The 19,825-nt window shown below is 41.4% G+C and overlaps 1 protein-coding gene across 1 annotated transcript in view; it reads right to left on the bottom strand.

Moving 5' to 3' along the window:
* Nucleotides 1–17,928, bottom strand: part of ttll7 (tubulin tyrosine ligase-like family, member 7) — a 66,675-nt gene extending 48,747 nt beyond the window's left edge. The window contains exons 1-6 of the mRNA XM_062556126.1: nucleotides 17,695–17,928; nucleotides 8,601–8,862; nucleotides 7,766–7,897; nucleotides 4,954–5,075; nucleotides 2,342–2,409; nucleotides 1,983–2,141 (exon numbers count right to left, since the gene is read on the bottom strand). Of these exons, the coding sequence (XP_062412110.1) occupies nucleotides 1,983–2,141; nucleotides 2,342–2,409; nucleotides 4,954–5,075; nucleotides 7,766–7,897; nucleotides 8,601–8,736 (617 nt within the window). The 5' untranslated portion in view covers nucleotides 8,737–8,862; nucleotides 17,695–17,928. The remainder of the gene's footprint in view (nucleotides 1–1,982; nucleotides 2,142–2,341; nucleotides 2,410–4,953; nucleotides 5,076–7,765; nucleotides 7,898–8,600; nucleotides 8,863–17,694) is intronic.
* Between the last annotated feature and the right edge of the window lie 1,897 nt (nucleotides 17,929–19,825).

Raw genomic sequence — 19,825 nt, 5'->3', positions numbered from 1 at the left:
CTCTTTTATTACTTGTGTTTATTCAACAATCACACTAAATATACACTAAATGTTCAACCGTGACTACAAGTTTGAGTCTGGATACTGTTGAGCGACACACAATGAACAGTTTCTTTGTTCTTCTTGGGTAAGAACCATTTTCTTCCGCTCAAGTGCCCACACCTCGTGTACACCATGTGTGATTACAATATTAGGAAAACTGAAGCGATGCCAGCGCAGTAACAGGGACCCACTGCCGAAAAAACACCAGGCCGAAGCCGAATCTAAAACAGAGCCGCACCACATCTGAACCAGACCCTTTCTCTAGCTGGGAATTTACACCAGAGCAGTTTTTTCCATCGTTTTTCAGTTGTCTGTCTGAGGTCTGTCTAATTGTTACAGTAACAATAGAACTCTGTTAGAATCAGTATCACATTTTCCCTGTCAGCCTTTTACGCACGTATTACGGCAATTAAAACTAGAGTAAAGTGTACAGTGTGTACGTTCCACTTCTATTTCAGAGCATGTGTGAAACATAAACATAGAAAAACACATGGAAAAGGACATTGTTGTGTCACGTTACAGGCGGGGGCAGTGTAAATTGCATTTCATCTCACTCTTGCTTGCAGTGTAAATTCCCAGTGCTGCTGCATCTACTGCAGTAATGCTGCACTCTTTTCTGGGTTTCTCTTTTCGTTTTTTAGTGAAGCTGGAGCATATTCTCTTCCTGACGTCTTGACCAGCAGACAATAGAAATCTGACAAAGCGAGCATAAATATGGAGTGGCTTTGATATGGGCAGGGCTGAGATTGTTTGTAGGTGTAGCGGTAAATTAGACGACATGATTGATGAGCGCTGATGTCAGGTAATCAAACTCCATTCTGGCAGGCGGGTTAATGTGCCACCAATGGGGGGCTTGTATTTAGGCCTGACACTTTTTAACAAGCTCCAGTTCAGACACAAACAATAACTTCATTTAGTTTTCAGACTGAAAATGAATTACAGAGGGGCTATAACTTAATTTCCTGCATCACACTGTGCGTCTCTCAAATTTAATCTCCGACATCCTCCTCCGACTGGCCAAGCTAAACTCATCATCTTTCACTTTCTTAATGTATCGCAATAATTTAGCCTTTGCTAACTTTTTATTTTGTAATAAATTTGGGCTCACCGTCACACAGGACCATTGCTGGGACAGCCAAGGGAATATACATATACTGTATGAGAAGAACAGGACAAAGACTTCTCTACTGCAATACTTCCATCTATTGGAGCCTAACTGAATTACAGCCCAAATAAGTGCTGTTTTCTTTATTCATAACCAAATCCAACAGGGTGTGTTTAATATCGGTTCCCAGACAAAAGTTTGGCATCGCAACATTCACCGTCCCTCAATGGTCTTATGAAAGACTATTCAAATACACAACGGGAAGGAAAAAACACTGTGATGAAAAATATGTCTGAAAACTGTGTAATTTGGCCTTGTAATGTAAAAATTGGCTTAACCATGCTGTGGTGCAAGTTTTCGCCCCAAAAGCCTTTAGAGTGGTACAAAGAACAGTAACAACAACAACCAAACGAACAAAAAAAAAAAAAAAAGATAAAAAAAAATTGGTGCAGAACAGAAAGCACTATTTATAGTCTGGCCAGGTCTCCATGGCGCTGGATAAGGTGACTCAATAATCACATGCAGCTCCTTGAGGGAACGGGCTACCTGCTACGGCTGCCCTTGCAGTGGATTAATGGAAATGAAGGGGATGAAAATGAGGTCTGCTATGAGAATCGCTTTTGTCTTGTGCCAGAATTTCTCCATTTGGACACCCCCCCCCCCCCCCCGCATCCCATCCCACCCCAATACACACACACACACACACACACACACACACAGACTGCTTTCCATAGCTTATGTCAGGCCCCCGTCTCTCACACCAGCGGCAATATGTGGCGGTTGGGGCGTGCCAGCGCCGCAGGGCCAGACGGCTCGTGGGTCTGCGCTGACCTACCCGTGACCCATGGCGCCGTTGGCCGGCTTCACGATGAATGTCTTCTGCTTGCGCTTTCTCCGCAGCTCCTTCACGTAGTTCTGGAACTGCGTGTACTCAGCAGGAAAGATCCAGGTCTTGGGTATGAAGCTGTACTCCTGAGGCTGGAATTTAATCATTCTAAGTGAAAAAAGGGAACACAGAGAGAAGGGGAGAAGGAGAGAGAGAGAGAGAGAGAGAGAGAGAGAAAGGTGTTTACGTGATGAGGTTGGACGTAATAAAATGATCCCAGATGGATTGGTAGTCAAGACGGTCAAGAACAGGTAAGGCAATATCCACGCTTTAAATTACGTTCTGTTTAATCCTCGATGCATACTTACTTGGCCATGTTTCTTGCCAAGCAGTCTTTCCGGCAGATTTCCCCCATCCCAGGGAAATGGTTGATTCTCTACAATAAAAAAGAAATAACAAAGCCGGCAGGGGCATTATGCTACTCACCTTCACATAAAAAAAAAGTGTAACATTAAAGGGGGAAAGCCAAGGCGAGATTACAATGTTCTGACATTTATGCCCAATTATGGACTCAAAACAAAAGGTGATTGCAAGACCTTCCTTGACCCTTATTTAGTTTACCACATCGTTTTAAATTAAAACAAGAAAAAGGACGATCAATCTCAACTCCAGGGGCCAAGGTAATTGGTTCTGCATCAGGGAACCTGCGATTGTAAGTAGTGACAGATGAATGAATTGCATTGAATGCTGTGTGAGAGAAAAAAGGCATGGTTTCTGTGTTCTTTGACCAAATGAGGTAGAACAGTGCAGTTAATTAGGCTCGTATGAACTGTGGCTTGACAGCAAACACAGAAAAAAAAGGGAAATTGGGGGAAAAAAACATTTTACAAAAATGTGAAAGGAAATCATGATAATGTGCATTTTTATGCGAGTGGTACACATAAATAAATAAATAAAATAAATAAATACATTTTATATACATTATTTCAAGATAAAGCAAAACTTAAAACAATAAAGAACATTTAATTCCCTTTTTTTTCTGAAAAAAAGCTCATCTACTTCATGGGCGCAGATCATACCAGTTTGGGGCCAAGCGAACATGCAGCTTTAGCCATGAAATGATTTCATCGATTGGTGCTGCCCCATGTAATTACATCGCCTATGAAGAAGATGGATGGCACACACAGCCCATGTTACTGAGAAGGTCAAGGATGGCTGTCTCAGGAAAACAAAATGCATCCCCATTTATACAGCGGTTTGACTGAAAATACACACACAGACACACACTACTGTGCAATCGCATTTGTACGGCCTGTCTGTGCTGAGAGGCACGGTGACGACACTGCTGCTGCCGGACACAGAGAGGGTTCGGACACATTCAGCCCCTCTCCTTTCTCTCTGTTTAGACGTCTTTCTTTCCTTCACTGATTATTTTTCTTTTTTCACCTTATCTCCCTCTCCCCCCCTCTCTCTCTCTGATTCTCTCTCTCTCTTTCTCACACACACACACACATACACACTCTTATACTGTATGTCTCTCCATCTGTCTCTTGTTTTGTTTCTGAATAATCACTCTCTCTCTCTTCCTCTACCTTACTGTTTTGCTTTCTTTCTCTCTGTCTGTCTCTTTCTCTTTCACACACACACACACACACACACACACACACACACACACACACACACACACACACAAACACACTTGCACTCTTAGGGCCCTAGAATTCACCCGGCGCAAAGCATGACACAAGGCTTATTCTTAGCTTAGTGAGGCATTTTTCACTTTTATTAAACTCCCAGGGGTGTGGCAATTAAAGACATACGGTGTGATCCAAAAATCACTATCTTAAACCCTCTAAAAGACGTGGTGTAAGCAGCAACTCCTCTGCAGGATAAATATCCTTAGGATTTTTATTCAGGAATTCAAACATTATTGGGTAAGTGTTTCAGGCTATATGTTGTCTGTCAATGGTGAAAGTAATTTTCTGTGTAGAACTGTTTTGTCATTGACTGTGAGACCATGGCGAAGTCAGTTTCACTTTGCCTATGAGTTCAAATAATAGGCGAGTGCAGACACATGTAGGCTAGTCATAAACAGCTTTTCAAAAAACAAGGTTTAGTGGAATCCCTGCTCCATACAGTCTCGCCTGCAAGCAGGCTCAACTTCAAATGCACCTCTGACTATCAAAATACCAATGCGCTGTTTGAAGTTGCTCTGCTTGCTGTTAAAAGGGAATGACAGATGTCATTCTCATTGGTTTAAAGTATGCTGCCACCAAAACACCCATGACTGATTAAGAAACATGAGAACAACCCTTTTGCACCTGGCACTCAGCATTTGATCACCAAATCACACACCATTAAATGAGTGAATATGGACTGGCCACACCTTCAATGTCTATAGACTGTGTGCCTCTGACCATCCGTTTCTGATCGCCAAGATAGGAATCCAAGTCTCTCTCTCCCCATGTCTCTCATAATCATTCTCTATTCTCCTATCTTACACTTTTGCGCTCTCTCTCTCTCTCTCTCTCTCTCTCTCTCTCTCTCTCTCTCTCTCTCTCTCTCTCTCTCTCTCGGCTCAGGGCTCTAAGAGATGTCACGCAGGGGCTCATCTGCCTCTCTCTCTCCCCATGATGGGCGTCTTCCCAGCGGCATCTGCTCTGTTCACCTCACATGACATGGTGTTTCACACTCAGATCTTGTCGCTATCAATCGCAGATGTGAACCAAAACACCTCTAGCCAGAACACCTAGGAAGCTACTCTAAGGAGTACACTACCTAGTGAAGTTACAGTTACAGTGGAGTTATGATAATTTAGGTTTTAGTTAGTTGAAGAAATGGTTTAGCCCCTTAGTGGTAGTTACAATATGTTCTGGAAGATAAACAATAAGCAAACACTTTACTGTACGCTCACAACTCATTTTGTGTTCAGCGCTATGCCACCCGCTGGTCTGCTATTGTTATTGATGAGTTATGTTACCTGGTAGTTCCTGAGCTCAGCGATTTTCTCATGTTGAACAGCTGAGTCATTCCAGATGAGGTTAGCTGTTTCATCCTCATCCCGCGTCTTCATGAAAGCCAGCTCACCAATTACGACCCGCACTGAAACAAACCAGAAGGCACAGAGGTAGTGAGCGATGGCGCGCGCGTGTGTGTGTGTGTGTCAACTGAGAGGCGCCTCGCTTCACTGGCTACAACCCTTTACGAGACCCATGAAAAGACCTAAAGAGATCACCTTACCTGGTTCACTCAACATAACGGGATCTCACCTGGCCAACCGTAAAAGGACAGTGTACGGAGGGGGGAAAAATCGCTGATAATTATCGAGAGATAATTCCAGACTATGTGAAATGTTCTTGAACGCGTTCAGTTATTTGACGATGAAGCGCAGCATGGAAAAAATTGGTTAAATATCTCACTGATCAAAAAGCTCTGGGCATTTACAAGGGCTTCAGTGCAATCATTCGCAACCCTTTTTTTTTCCACCCAAAGATAAATTAATGTCTTATAATCTATTCAATAAATCCCCACGGAATGGAAAACATGAGAGATAGGTGGCCAACACGTTTAGACATTAATCCAATAACTATTCATTATTCAAGATCTAATGAAAAATTAATCTGCCCTGACGAAACAGGGTATTAATTATTTCTAAACCTGAAGATGCTGTACCTAATATTGTATAATTACACCTTTGCTCCAGGAATTCATATCAAAAGTGGTGAGCATCAGCCAACTCAGACTTCAACTTCAACTTCAACTTGTGCTGCCACGGATGGAGGGGACAACAGATAACAGATAATCGGAGCAATTACAGTTAGACGGCTTCCCCCCGTTTTAACGGCCACCATCTCAACTTGAACACCCTCGCTGGCCATTCATCATTCACACTGACCCCTTCATCCCTGTGCAGGTTCAATTAACCCCACACTGAGACTGGACAGTCCAGCAGATTAAACGCCTGTTGCGTTTGCCCCTGATGGCAGTCAGTCTGTTGCATGCTGCTGCGAATAAGCACAATATGGTAGCTCGTAAACAACTCATCACTCATAAACAATCGCTATCCATCTTGTTTTTTAGACATCCTGGGCTCACCTCTACAATGTCATTTTAATTGCTGCCGTAATCAATAACATTGGGGTCACTGATCACCCATAATCATGGGTATGGTCAGCGGAACATGATGTTATATACTGTAATATATCACCATACCATAATATTGCTATTATTATATTATTATCATACACTTGGGTCTCCTAGATACTGGCTGCGATAGTGCATTAACTAAGAATGTTTGAATGTAACAGTGGAGCAATAGTATCAAGACGGTGCGTGACTTCCGTATTTTCCGGACTATTGTCGCACTTTTTTCATAGTTTGGCTGTCCCTGCGACTTACAGTCAGGTACGACTTATATATTATGAAATGTAACATGCTTTTTAATAATTCCGAAATGAAAGAGGAGTAAACATTACTGTCTACAGCTGCGAGATGGGCGCTCTAGACTTGTGATAACTGAGAAAGAGCCGTTATAGGCCTATGCACAATTGTGCAGGCCTACCCCTGAAACATTAACTTAAAGACAACTGGACTGGAAAGTCTGGATAGGCCTACAACCAAATAATGTCTGTTCTTGTTCTTGGATGCTGTGAAACACATTTCTAAACTAGAAAAGCACTCAGGCATTCGCCAAGCGCCTCCTGGATCCAGACGGTGATCCGGATCACACGCAAAATGTAATAGTTTCTTCCTTGGGTCATTTCAGACCTTACCTGAACATTTCATCGAAATCCATCCATACGTTTTTGAGATGTCTTGCTAACAACCAGACAGACAGACAAACAAACCCCGATAAAAACATAACCTCCTTGGCGGAGGAAATAATTAGCCTCACGCAAGTAGGCTATTTGCTCTGCTGCCGGCTTGTGACTCCACATCACCCAAAATGCGTTATTGCATTGGATTCTCCACATTTTTAGCTACATTTTCATGTGCCACATCAGTATTTTAGTTCACTGAATCTTTTGTAAATTGCTTTAACGTCGGGCCCCATGGCCTGGCTCGCCTCAGCTTTGCCATTCATCCTTTGTGCACATCCTTTTTTTCATCTTGGGAGCATTTAAACTGCTGCCAGATTGTGACTCCACATCGCCCAAAATGCTTGATTGCGTTGCATTCGCCACATATTCAGCTAAATGTCTGTGTACTACATCAGCATTTTCATTCTGTGAATCTTTTGTAAATTGCTTTAAAAATACGTCGGACCCTCCTCTTATCACCCAGCTCGGCCTCAGCTTTGTCTTTTATCTTTGGTGCACATCCTTTTTAAAACCAAATTATGATTGCACTGTAGGCTGTTCTCCACACTTAAGCTAAATTTTTGTGTACCACATCAGCATTTTGGATCAGTGAATCCATTGTAAATTGTTTTACAGTTACCTTCCTCCTGGCTGCCTTCTTATCGCTGCTTCTCTTTTCACTCATTCACTCCTTCTCTTTGTGGCCTTTGCGTTCAGTTACATAGCCTCTGCCTGTTCTTGGTCTTGGATTTTGTGAAATACGTTTCTAAATAAATGTGACTTATAATCCAGTGTGACTTCTATATGGCTTTTTCCTCTTCATGTGGCATTTTTTGACTGATGCGACTTACAGTATACTCCGGAATGATTTATAGTCCGGAAAATACGGCATGTCATGTATGGTTCTTGCCACGTTTCAGTACCTATCTCATATTTGGTGCCTGCCACGTTTCAGTACCTATTTCATATTTGGTTCCTGCCATGTTTCAGTACCTATTTCATATTTGGTTCCTGCTACGTTGGCTGAGATGATTCCTTTCTTCTTCTTGGTGCGGACCTTCCTCTTCCCCGTGTTCTGATAGGCCAGGGCAGATGGCAGATTCACGGGGGATGTTCCTTGATCCTCTGAGGGGACAACAGCACAGAGAAGAGGCATTGTGATCTCAGAGGAGGAGGTCACTAGTTGAAAGTCACCACTCTAGGCACAATTGAGATAAAAAAATAGTTCCTGTGCAAATGTACTCAAAAGGATACATATTGAGAACACGGGGAAAAGGCAAGAGAAGCCAGGCTTATTGTCTTTTGTTTGCAAGCGAGATGACCTTGTGTTGTCATTTGTAGGCAGAGACAATGACAAAAGACTGACACACCAGCACTGACTGTGTCTCTGTGTGCATGCATAAGTGAGTGTTGTGTATGTGTGTGTGTGTGTGTGTGTGTCTCTCTCTCTCTCTCGATGTGTGTGTGAGTGAGGGTCTGTGTTTGTGTCTCTCTCTGTGTGTGTGTGTGTCTCTCTCTCTCTCTCTCTCTCTCTCTGTGTGTGTGTGTGTACATTTGTGCATGTATATACATCTATGTGTATATCTGCATTATGTGTACATGTATGTACAGTATACTGTTTGTGCATGTGTGAATGTGTGTGTGTGTGTGTGTGTGTGTGTGTGTGTGTGTGTGTGTGTGTGTGTGTGTCTGCATGTGTGGCGTCTCATCAGCAGCTGTCCTCGCATTCTCACGTGAGCCGTTCCAGGGCCCTTGGCGCCGGTGAGGTAATGGTGCATCAGATGTGTCGGGTGAAAGGGCCAGCACACACACACACACACACACTCACCTCCATTGTCGGGGAGCGAGGGCATCTCACAAGTCGACGGGTCAGAGGGCGGGTCGGGCTGTCCTGCCAATCCTACGACTTCGTCTCCCTGGTCTGGGTGGTTGGCGCTATGGCTGCAGCAGGTGGGCAGAATCATCGGATGCCGGCCACCACCTTGGGCTCATGGAGGGCTGGGAGAATGGAGGGGAGGTTCCTTTGGAGTCAGAGAAGCCACCGAGCAGCACGGTGCCCAGCGAGAGCATCCAGGTCCCTGTCAAGACGTCTGCCGAGAGAAAGAGAATTCAACCCATTTAGATCACTCACAGTCACAGTGGTTCCTTATCTCCAAAGAGAGTTATGATGAGTTGGGCAGACTCAAAGAAATCAGAAAGTCATCAATATCCCAAGTGGATTCTCACAAATCAAATATCGCGACAAGATGTGGCGCCATATAAAACTGGACTGATTACTGTTCTCGGCATATAATCTGACACAACAGTGCAATAGATTGTTCTCAGTTTTAAGGTCACTGATGCAATAGCATTTTCAACATCTGCAACATCAATATAAAAGAACATTTGAGACATTGTCTTGTGTGTTATTTATGTCTAAATTTCATTTTCACGTCAATACCTTTTCTCTCATGCTTGCATCATTTTCAAAACTGTCTGCACATATTGTGCTAACAACCCATAAATATCAATAGCTCAGCATGAGATCAAACCTCAACTTTTCAAGCATCTGAAACGCTAAGCGGCTAAACTTAATGAAACATCGTAAGCCCCAAACTGCATCCCAGCATCTGACCACATCCCGTGACCACACACACAGACACACACAAACACAAACACACACACACACACACACACACAAAAACACACACAAACACACACCCCTCCGTGTCAGTAATATCTCCAGCAAATGCAAAAGACTGGGGGGGTTGGGTTGGGTTGGGTTGGGTTAGGGGTGTGCAGAAAGCTGATGAGTTGTGTGCTGACTCCAGCGCTCCCCAGGGTAGGATACAGTTCAGCATTTCCAGTTAAGGAGGCGCACAGGCGGCAGGAGCTGCACTATGCAGGCTAATCCATTCACTGGCCACCCCTGGCCTCCAGGATCCATTAACTCTCTGTGGCCCTCTGCAGACGTGTCCCATGCCACCCCGCAGCACTCTGACCCCCCCCCCCCCCCACACCAACTCCAACCCCCCACGGCACCCATCGCCCCATATTCCCAACACCCGCAGACCCCAACATCCCCGCTGTTCTTCTCCACGGTTTCTCTCCAAAAACAGGGTTTCAAATGTATCATCTTCTTTAGATAGAAGAGGTTTTCTCAGAGAGTCAACACACTGCATGCAGCCTATCTGTGTTTCCTTTGTGTGTATTTTGCGGTGGCAGGCCAGAGAACTGGCACACTCAGCTCATTTCAATACTGGCAAAATGTATAAAGGATTGACTAATAGACTAGTAACAAAAGACAAACGGTATTGTAGCATATGCGGCGATGACTTAAGGGTTGGAGGGGGGCTTTAGCATGCACTCACTGTGATAGCCTCGTTCATGAAAATCATAAGGTAAACCCAAAGAAAGGAAGGGAGATGATTTGCACCTCCGTTCACCAAACAACGGCTGTGGATTGATTCTACAAATATGTTTGTAAAAGTAATTTCTGTTAGAATACAGCTAGGCTAAATGTTTTCTCCATTGTCAACATAAGTTAAGTAACTATGGCGATTTCCACGTTCGGTATGTTTTCACTTAGTCAAGCAGTGAAATGTGGTACTAGGCTACAATGATACACAAGGGAATGTCCATGAGAGTCAGACAGAAAACGCTGCTAAAATGGTGTGTTTAGCGGCCAGAATTTAAAAATGATTTCCCGGACTCATGTTATTCTTTAGGTCAAAACAAAAACAAACAACAACACTGGTCCTTTAACAAACAGAAAAATAAAAAGATAAACTAATTTGGCATAGCATTTCTATTATAGAAATAACTTTACTTTTCAACAGATTTTGTCTAAACCGATAATATAATGACATTTCTTTCATTTCTAGGATTGTTGCTAGGGTTACAACAATAATCGATTAGTTGGCAACTATTAAATTAATCATCAACTATTTTGGTAATCGTTTTGGGTCACTTTTTAAGGAAAACGCCGCCAAATTTACTGATTGCAGCTTTTTAAAATTCTTTAAAACAGTTTCTGCTTTACTTGCTCCTCTACAACAGTGAACTAATTTGTTTGCCATTGAACATAGATTTTAATTTTCATAGAACATAATTTTTTTTATTTTATTTTTTACCATTTTCTCATTCTCACATTTTATCAATTTAACAACTCATCAAATTAAACGAACAAAAATGATCAACAGATTAACTGGCTATGAAAATAGTCATTAACTGCAGCCCTAATGATTTCTACCTTTGAATGCATAGACAAACAAAACAACACAGACAAGCTCTACATGGTTCAAAGCGTCAATGTTTTGAGTGATTTTGGCTACACAATCTGAGCCTGAACTTCCTGAAAACTTTTTTTACAAGCTAAAAAACTGTCGCGACGCGACATCTGTCTAAGTTTTTATTTTGCACTTGGAGCTATCACTTTACGACTGGGTATTTAAGCTCCTATTTACTATTCAAACATATATTTCCCTCGTAAAGGAGGCCCTTTCATGACAAATGAGTCACAGCGGTAATCACCTGCCCCGCCTGCCTGCTCCGGGCTCGGCTCATAAATCACTTTGGCAGCAACACCAAGCAGGCCCTGGGCCTAATCATAAAATCAAGTTAGAGTTGATTTCTTTAGAGAGCATCAGCAGGATCCTTAATATCTGCTCCATATTGCTCTTTTTTCCAGATGCACAGACAGAGAGGGAGACAGAAAGAGAGAGAGCCTGTATTAAAGTGGAAATCTGTGCATCTCGGAAAAACTAGGGTGGCTCCAGCCTGCCACCTGGTGTCCACTAAGAGTACTGCGTAAATACGGAAGCCAGGCCATCAATTATGTCAGGAGCTGCAGTGAGAAATATAAATGGGACTGGTGAAGAATTCACTGCCCCTGAACAGTAGTCTGATGCTAACTGTGCCAAAGGCAACCATTTTGTCATCTTGTAAGACCCTTTGAACAAAGAAGCGTTCTCTTATTAAACTGTCCATTGCATTGAACTAAGAAACTGAAACTGTAGACAATGCATTTGCTATGTTTTTGTAATACTTAAAACTAGAAACACATCAAGTAATGAAACAAAAGAGTACATAGATGCATCAGATACATAATTAATAGCCATAAAGAATTCAGAACTATGAGCCTAATAACATTAGCTTTTTGTTTTATCATTATATGAATTATTAATATGTAAAGGATACAAGAACAACAGTCTATGTGGTTTCCTTTACAGAATTACAGAAACAAAACTGTTTATATTATTGGACTCCCTGTGACTCAGCCACCACCAGTGACTTCACATCAAGCCATACATTTCATACGTTTCAATACTGTATAACCATTTTCAAAAAACGAACCCTTTGAACCAATCATAGTTGTAGTTATAAGGGCCCAGTTTCTCACATTGATATAAATGCATGGAGGAAGATGCTTTGACTGCACTGTCACCCACAACCTCTACCACTGACGAGACTTAAGACCACAGCAGTGACCTGGACAAAAACTAAACAAGAGCAACACAGACAACCTCACTGGGAAGAGGAACGGCAGAGGACACTCAGGAGCCTATACAATGCATGGTCATATGCAGATCCACTGTTACTATCAAATGCTAGCGTGGTGCAGAGATCATATTCACCCTCGCCCTGATACAGAGGTCAAGGGTATTGTTATTGGGTTTGTGTGTCCACTCACATACTGGTCCAATTGACTTCATACTTACGTCACATAAGGAAAAGTGTTCAGTTTACAAAACGCTTTTGCACACCTCTTTTGTAGGGACAGGTGCGTCGGCATACGTTACCCAGTTAAACTTGTGAAAGAAAATTTCGCACGCTGTCCATTATGCATGCATATTTATTTACAAATGTTCACCTAAAGGAAGGTCAGTTCACCTAAGGTAAATTCACCTGAGGAAGGTCTATGACCGAAACGTTGTAAATAAATATGCATGCGTAATGGACAGTGTGCGGGATTTTCTTTCACACATAAGGAAAAGTGACCATATCTCAGTCGGTCCTCCTACATAACCATTTGGATCAGGATCTGGATGTTGAAATTGCATTCATTTAAAAAAAAAAAAAAAAAAAAAACGGGGAATACACGTAAGGGCAAGGGTGTTATTCCATTGAAAAGGGTAGAGAGCAAGGCGTGCAGATTCTGCTGGTAGCTAGACCCTTGATTCACCCTGCAGGCTTTTCTGTCTTTTGACAAGGCCTAACAAAGCTGAGTCATTAAAAAGGTCCATCAATACAGATCAGTCACGATGACGAGGACACCTACTCCAGGTCCAGAATGAAAATGGAGGGCCTACACTGTGCAAGATAAAACATAATGATGCAAAAAAAATGTCCTGTGTTATGAATATGTTATTAAGAGAACACTGTTTAATGAACTCTGCACTGTCGCATGGTGTAGTCTTGCACAGCACTAGAATAAATAATGTATCGTGCTATAAAGCTTATTCAGAAACACACTAAACAATTCTTGCAGACACTCACACAGTCATTTACGAGTCTGTTGTGGTGTGTGGTGTCATGAAGAAGTAACAGGATATCTGCCTATTTCCTTACAACCCTCAAATGTGATTACCATGATGACAATGTGCCACAACAGACTTTAGATGATGGAGATTCTCAAACAGATCCACTGACACAGTACCAAGCACTGATGGGGATAATCGTGAGGCTCCATTACCCAGTGCACTCGTCTTCGTGCCCCTCAATTTAGGCTACATTTAGCAACAGTTTTGTTCATGTATCCAGGCTAGATGGCCTATGACAAGATATGTTTTTTTGTTCTGGTTTAAAAGAGGATATGCAATATTTCTAGGTTGTTTCTGGGAGTCTACTATGCCCTCCATGATCTGCAGGAATACAACAACTAGTTAAATGCATTAAAAAATCAAACATCTGATATATCAGGTCAAACCTGTTTTGTAAAGACTCTGATAAACAATCACCAGTATTATTCAAAAAGTATTCTTGTCAATGGCAGACAAATGCTCCCATAAAAGGAAGAGTAAGCATGTCACCTGTGTCAAACAATGGCCACCTAGATGATTCTGTATATTTTAGGCCCATTATTTACACTAAGCAGAGGTGCATGAGAATGTACAATCTCAGCTCAATAAAACAGACAAATCAACACTACTAGCCTACTGTAGAAAAATAAACTGGCAGTGACAGTGAGAAAGTCACTAACAAATCGACTATTGTTGCTCATCAGAAGGTTTCCTGACACAAAGTAGGTTTTTTTTTTTATTCTTCCCTTTCTTTCCCTTCAAAAGGAGCTCATTGCTTCTGTTGTCTAGGCCTATCTCTTCTATGAGACACAACACTAAAAAGATGCTCACTTGAGAGGCTCACCTTCTCGCAAAGAACAGAGGCTCTCAGAGCTTCAAAACATGTGCAACTGTCTATCATTTCATTAATAGTCACAGCAAGATGTAACAAGAAGACCCTCATAGACAACAATCAAACGAAATGTCAAATATCTATAAAAGGGCCTGCATTAAAGGACAACAAAGTCTTGTGATTCAGATGTAACAAGTTGGATTCAACAGACTAAGAAGATGCCCGGCCAAGAACTAAACTCCTTCCCACCGAGCAGGCTAACTGTAGTTTTTTTTTTAAAATGAAAACAGATAAATATACCATTTAATTACAGACTAATACATGTGTAATGTATGAAAAAATCTAAATATAATTTCATCTTCAGTCCTTCCTTCAGTCCAACTAAAAACACAATTAATATCACAATGAGACCATATTCACTGTGGTTAATATTCATTTTGATCAAAATAAAAGAAATACACTGAATGTCTGTGGTTTTAAGAAAACTATGATCGCATATAGTGCTAATCAGCTGAACACCTGATCATCATTATAGTCCAAGACGACAGACAGGCTATGGTACAAGAGAAGAGTTCAGTCTAATGCCTGACAGTGTAGGTCATCTGAGGACCTGCCTACTGCTTGTGTAACGGGTCCCAAGCCTGGTACCACAATAATAAAGATCAAATTCCTGTGGAGCGAGTGAGAAAGAATGGAGATGGCACAGGCGCTGTCTTTCAGTGCTTCTCCAAAATTGTATCTGATGGGGGAGCAGAGGTCCGCCCCCCTAAACAACCCAAGCAGGGCTGCTGTAATGCGGTCACTCATTAAGGTTCCCACTAGGCATCGCTGCATCGTTCTACATTAGTAATATTGAAACAATACAGATTATAACAATACAGACATACTGATCATCAGCATAGTCTCAGATAACAGGCAGGCTACAGCAAAAGAAGGAATTCCATTTAGTGCCTGACAGTTTAGGCCTCGCAAGTTCAGTCTACCTGAACAGTTGCCTGGTGCCTGCATGTAATGCAGGACAGTATGTAAACAACATACAGTATAATCTACTGATATAATCTATCTGATTAGTCTATCCTAGCTACTGTACATTACAGCACACTTTAAATGCACACTTTACACGTGGAGACTGGAATGTGGTCGGATCAGATCACACTGAGACTGAATTTCAAGCCAGTGTAACTGCAGCCCATCCAGTATGCTCACGTGACACCTGATCACAACAGAGATAGGGAGTAGCCAGTGATCACGCATATTATTACATGAGTATAAATATATCAGTGAGAAGCTGAGAACCAAGCAGCTGTTGCCTCCATACAGTTCTCACATTTAAAGCCTCGTGTTAAAGACACAACGACATGGATGTGCCATTAAATTAACACTTGCATGAAACTGCCTTTTCACATAATGGTTCGATAGTGCATTTCACCATCCATAAGACATCTTGCAACTCTCATAGACCTAATTATCAAGACATTCACAAATATCATTACGACAGATCTATTTGGAATGCGGGTTAGATAGATAGATAGATAGATAGATACTTTATTGATCCCCAAGGGGAAATTCAAGAATGGACCAAAGATGGGTTACATTCCACAGAAGAATTCCAGAGATGAGATCATCGGGAGCTGGGATAATGGAGCGGTGCCTGGGATACAGTGGGGAGACCGCATGAATGCTGGATGCAGTAAAGGGCTGGAGGCCACTGAACGTCTCTGATTGCATCATCATTAAGTGCCATGAATGGGCCGGCCTGTCTGGCTTGACTGAACGAGGCAATTATATAACAAGTCAAATAAGTGTGTTCCATACCAAACACATGGCCTACATGAAATCATACAATCATTAAAGCTACAAACATGCGAGACTACATAGTATGAAGTGAACACTCCTCCAGAGTGTGTCCACAGAACAGTAATGCAGTTCAGGGCCACTGTCAGATGGTACAGTGTGGGATGATCATTTTTATCTACCACCTCCACAGTTCTTTCTTAGGTGTAGTGTAGCAGGACTTGCAGAGTTCTGCTCAACTACACAGCAGCCTAGGGCAAACCCAAAACAATGTTACACTCTTTGTTGTCATGACAACATGTAATAAGCTCTGTGTCTGGCTTCAATGCCTTAATGACATGGGGTAAACTGAGACACAGGCAAGTTACCTAACTAACCGATTTGCACCTTTGAGTCAAATGCTGCTTGTGTAAGCCATAGATCTGGTTTCTAACATAAGCTCATGAAAGCATAATTCATCTCAGTGGCAACAATGTTCAGGAATTAGCCTACTGTATCTCATATTATTGCGATAAATGGATTAGGTATCAAGGGCTTTGTATTCTCTAATCCAACCAATAGATAGGCTTTAGACTGATAACCTGTAAGAGGATTTAATGGGCAAGTTTCCCTATGGCCAGTTGTATCAACAGCTGAGAAATTCATAGAATGATCCCACAGAATTGTATTTCCTTTCACAAAAATAACAAACAGAAACTAATATAACAATAAAACAAAAAGGCTGAATAGGAATTATTGAATGCATGGAGTCATTTGCATTTCAAATCATCAAGTCATCATAATCTGTTTACAATACTTGTAGTGGCATGACACTCGCAAACTCACAGTAGCCTAAGTGCCATGTCAGGTGCACCTGTTTTATATCTGTGGGACTGGTACCACGTAAATATCAACGAATGTCTGAACAACCTTCTTTCAGTTGGCCAAGACCATCTCAATCACAGTCTTGTCTTCTAAATTTTGTTTAGCTAAACTCTTTTTTTTTTCAGCTGTCTGTGATGATAAATATTTTTTTCCAAACAGGGCTAATATTTAAACCCATCCCAAATAGAGCAGTCAAATAACAAGACTTGGGCTACTTAGATACATGTCAAAGGCAAGCCCAGTTTACACTTCTAATACAGTAGCCTACAGTAGCCAACATCATACCCTACACATACCCACAAATAGTCCTATACTGAATGAATACAGTAAGGATGCTTGATGCAGACTATTTTTGTCCTATTCTGGCCAGTAAGTACGTAGTAGCCTAACTTGTACCGACACTGGCCTAGGCCTACTCAGAAATAGCTTTCACCAGTCAACAAGGCAACTGAAACAATAGGTTCATTAGGACACCTCACCTCACAATAAGCTAGGCCCGTGTGAACGTGAGAGCATAGCCCACATGAAATTAAGCATTCAGGAGACACAAAACAACACCTATTTGCTTTGGTGATAAGTAAGAACACTGTTTCAAATCCTAAAATGATTACACGAAAAAGGCTAAGTTACTAAAGGATGCTTAAGATGATGTCATATGTTGGTAGCCGTGATACAATTGAATCCCTGCTAGTGGTCCTGCTGCTGTTTCCTCCGAGAACCTGGTCCAGAACGTTAGCCTAACGTTAGCTTTCGAGGAGAGGGACGCATTGTAATAAAGCCGACAGAATGCAGTACAGGCACGTTTGGTATTCACTTTGGTATTATCTCTTCATTGATAAATGAGCATACATCAATGAGCTATAATGTGAATTTTGTTAGCTTATTTTGTTAGGGAAAGAACGAAAGTAGCTTCATGCGTGACATTACGTTACCTCAACCATAGGCTCCTTGGTGAAGCAAATACTGCCCACTACAGCGTGCCAATCGGTCCCTCACGTTGTTGCTTGTTTATTTGTTATGTCTGTATGCACCAGAATAGTTTACCGCTGTCATTTTAACGTGTCTTGATTAAGACTTTAGATGACACAAAGCTGTAACAAGTGAATGAACCTGTTCTTCGGCGTACAGTCAATACTAAATACAGCGGGTTAAGCGTCGTCGATAGATTGAACCATTTCGCTGAAGAAGGGGGGAGAGGGCGAAGTGTCATCACCATGGAGAAGAGCACGATGCCTTCACAACACGACAAACCCTTTATCCCTACGCGAGATATAACAAACTGCATATTCACGCACACAATGCTACTTCTTTAATTACAATAAGGCTTATTAGTTTTTTTTAGGTTTTCAGGTGAATAATTGAACGTAGAAATAGCAGCTTGCATGCGGGCCTTGTTTATTTTGTACAGGCTACATTTAACAACCTCTCTTCAAATGCATGCAGACACTTAAAATAGCCTATATCGAAACAGTCAATTATTAGTATGCCTACTTTAATTTTTGGTTTGCATCAATGCGGGGTAATAACAAAATGTGCTTTGAGATGCATCACCCCTTAACCATGCAGTGGCATTTTCCAATAGGCTACATTTGCATTAGTTTTTAAGATATGTTGAGTCATACTCTTAAAGCTAATATTTGAATCATATGTTTACTGATGTCAACTAATCCTCATACAGAGAATGTGATTAGTCTACACTGATTTGCTTTATTGCTGTAATCGGATTGCACAGTTTAAAACACTAGAGGGAGTCAGATCCCACAATAGGCCTAAAACATGCAGGCCAGTTAATCAGATCCTCACTATCACCTTCATTGAGTTCATGTGTTTCTGGTTCTCCTCCCATATAATGTTTCTGGTTTCCCTAGTTATGAATATTCATAAATACAGTATATTAAGTTACCTTCAGAACGCCAGGGGACATAATTCATCATTGGTTGGAAGGGGAAGGGGATGTATCAAGGCCTGCTTTCTGCAGAGAAATGGCTTTCTTTGGATTTATTATAGTCACAATGTCATTTGAGAAATTATTAAACGACTATTATTAAAACGACTTAAACTATTCTACATAGAATCAATAATGAATGAGGCTGATGCATAGCATATACAAGGACAAGGCCTTCATAATTATCCAACAAAATGATAGGCTAAGTAGACTAGTCAGTGCCGACCCGGAACGATACACAAGGTTCATTTGGTCACCACAGGGTGGACTGCCGCTTACATGAGAATTATAGAAATTCAGTTAGTTACACCACAGGTACAACTCAATATGGGTGTTGCCAATGTATTCAGGTGTAATAGCATTATAATAACAAAATGTGTATTCAAAATATACTAAATAAGAACACTGCATAGCAAATAGCTTTATTCTCTCCTCAGTCATCTGCCATTTTATATAGATTGACATTCTATATTTTCTATAAATATCTATAAAAAAAAAATAGTTGAGAATCCAAAATCATGTGTTTCAGATCACTGGAATTTTTTTGAGTAAGCATTAAAGTTCAAAATCAGTGAGTGGAAATAAGTCACAAGAGGAGATGGTCGCTCCTACTGTTTATAACTATACTGTAGGCTGCCTGGCCCATCAGTAAACTGTCCAATATTAGATTATATGCTCATAGATTGGATAAAATACTGAGCACCGGCACAAAGCATGTTGTAACACATGTAATCCCCTATTTTGTCTATTTTGAATACACTGAGATTAGCACTAAGGGGGTACCATAGCACTTTGGGGGTATCTTCTTGTAAGAGAAAGGGGTCATGCGCCCATATCCACAACATCATAGGCCTAGAGTATACTGGGCACTCCAGACACGGAACAGCAATGTAACATACTGCATTAATCAATGTGGAATCAAAGTGACTTTGAAGCAATTATGTTAAGGTAAAATAACTACTACTCATTGTGTTTCTTTAATTTGTCACTTCTTTACAGTTCTCATAGAGAGAGAAAAGTGCCACACACTCAGGCTCCATATCAAAGTATTTGTTGAGTGTTGACGTTTTGGCCTGGGACCTTTATCAAATCATAAAAAAACCCAGAAAGGATAAACA

Source organism: Sardina pilchardus, chromosome 15, assembly GCF_963854185.1.
Source record: "Sardina pilchardus chromosome 15, fSarPil1.1, whole genome shotgun sequence".
Lineage (NCBI taxonomy): Eukaryota > Metazoa > Chordata > Actinopteri > Clupeiformes > Clupeidae > Sardina > Sardina pilchardus.
Note: the sequence above shows the minus strand (reverse complement) of the source record. Positions and strands in the feature narration are given on the sequence as shown.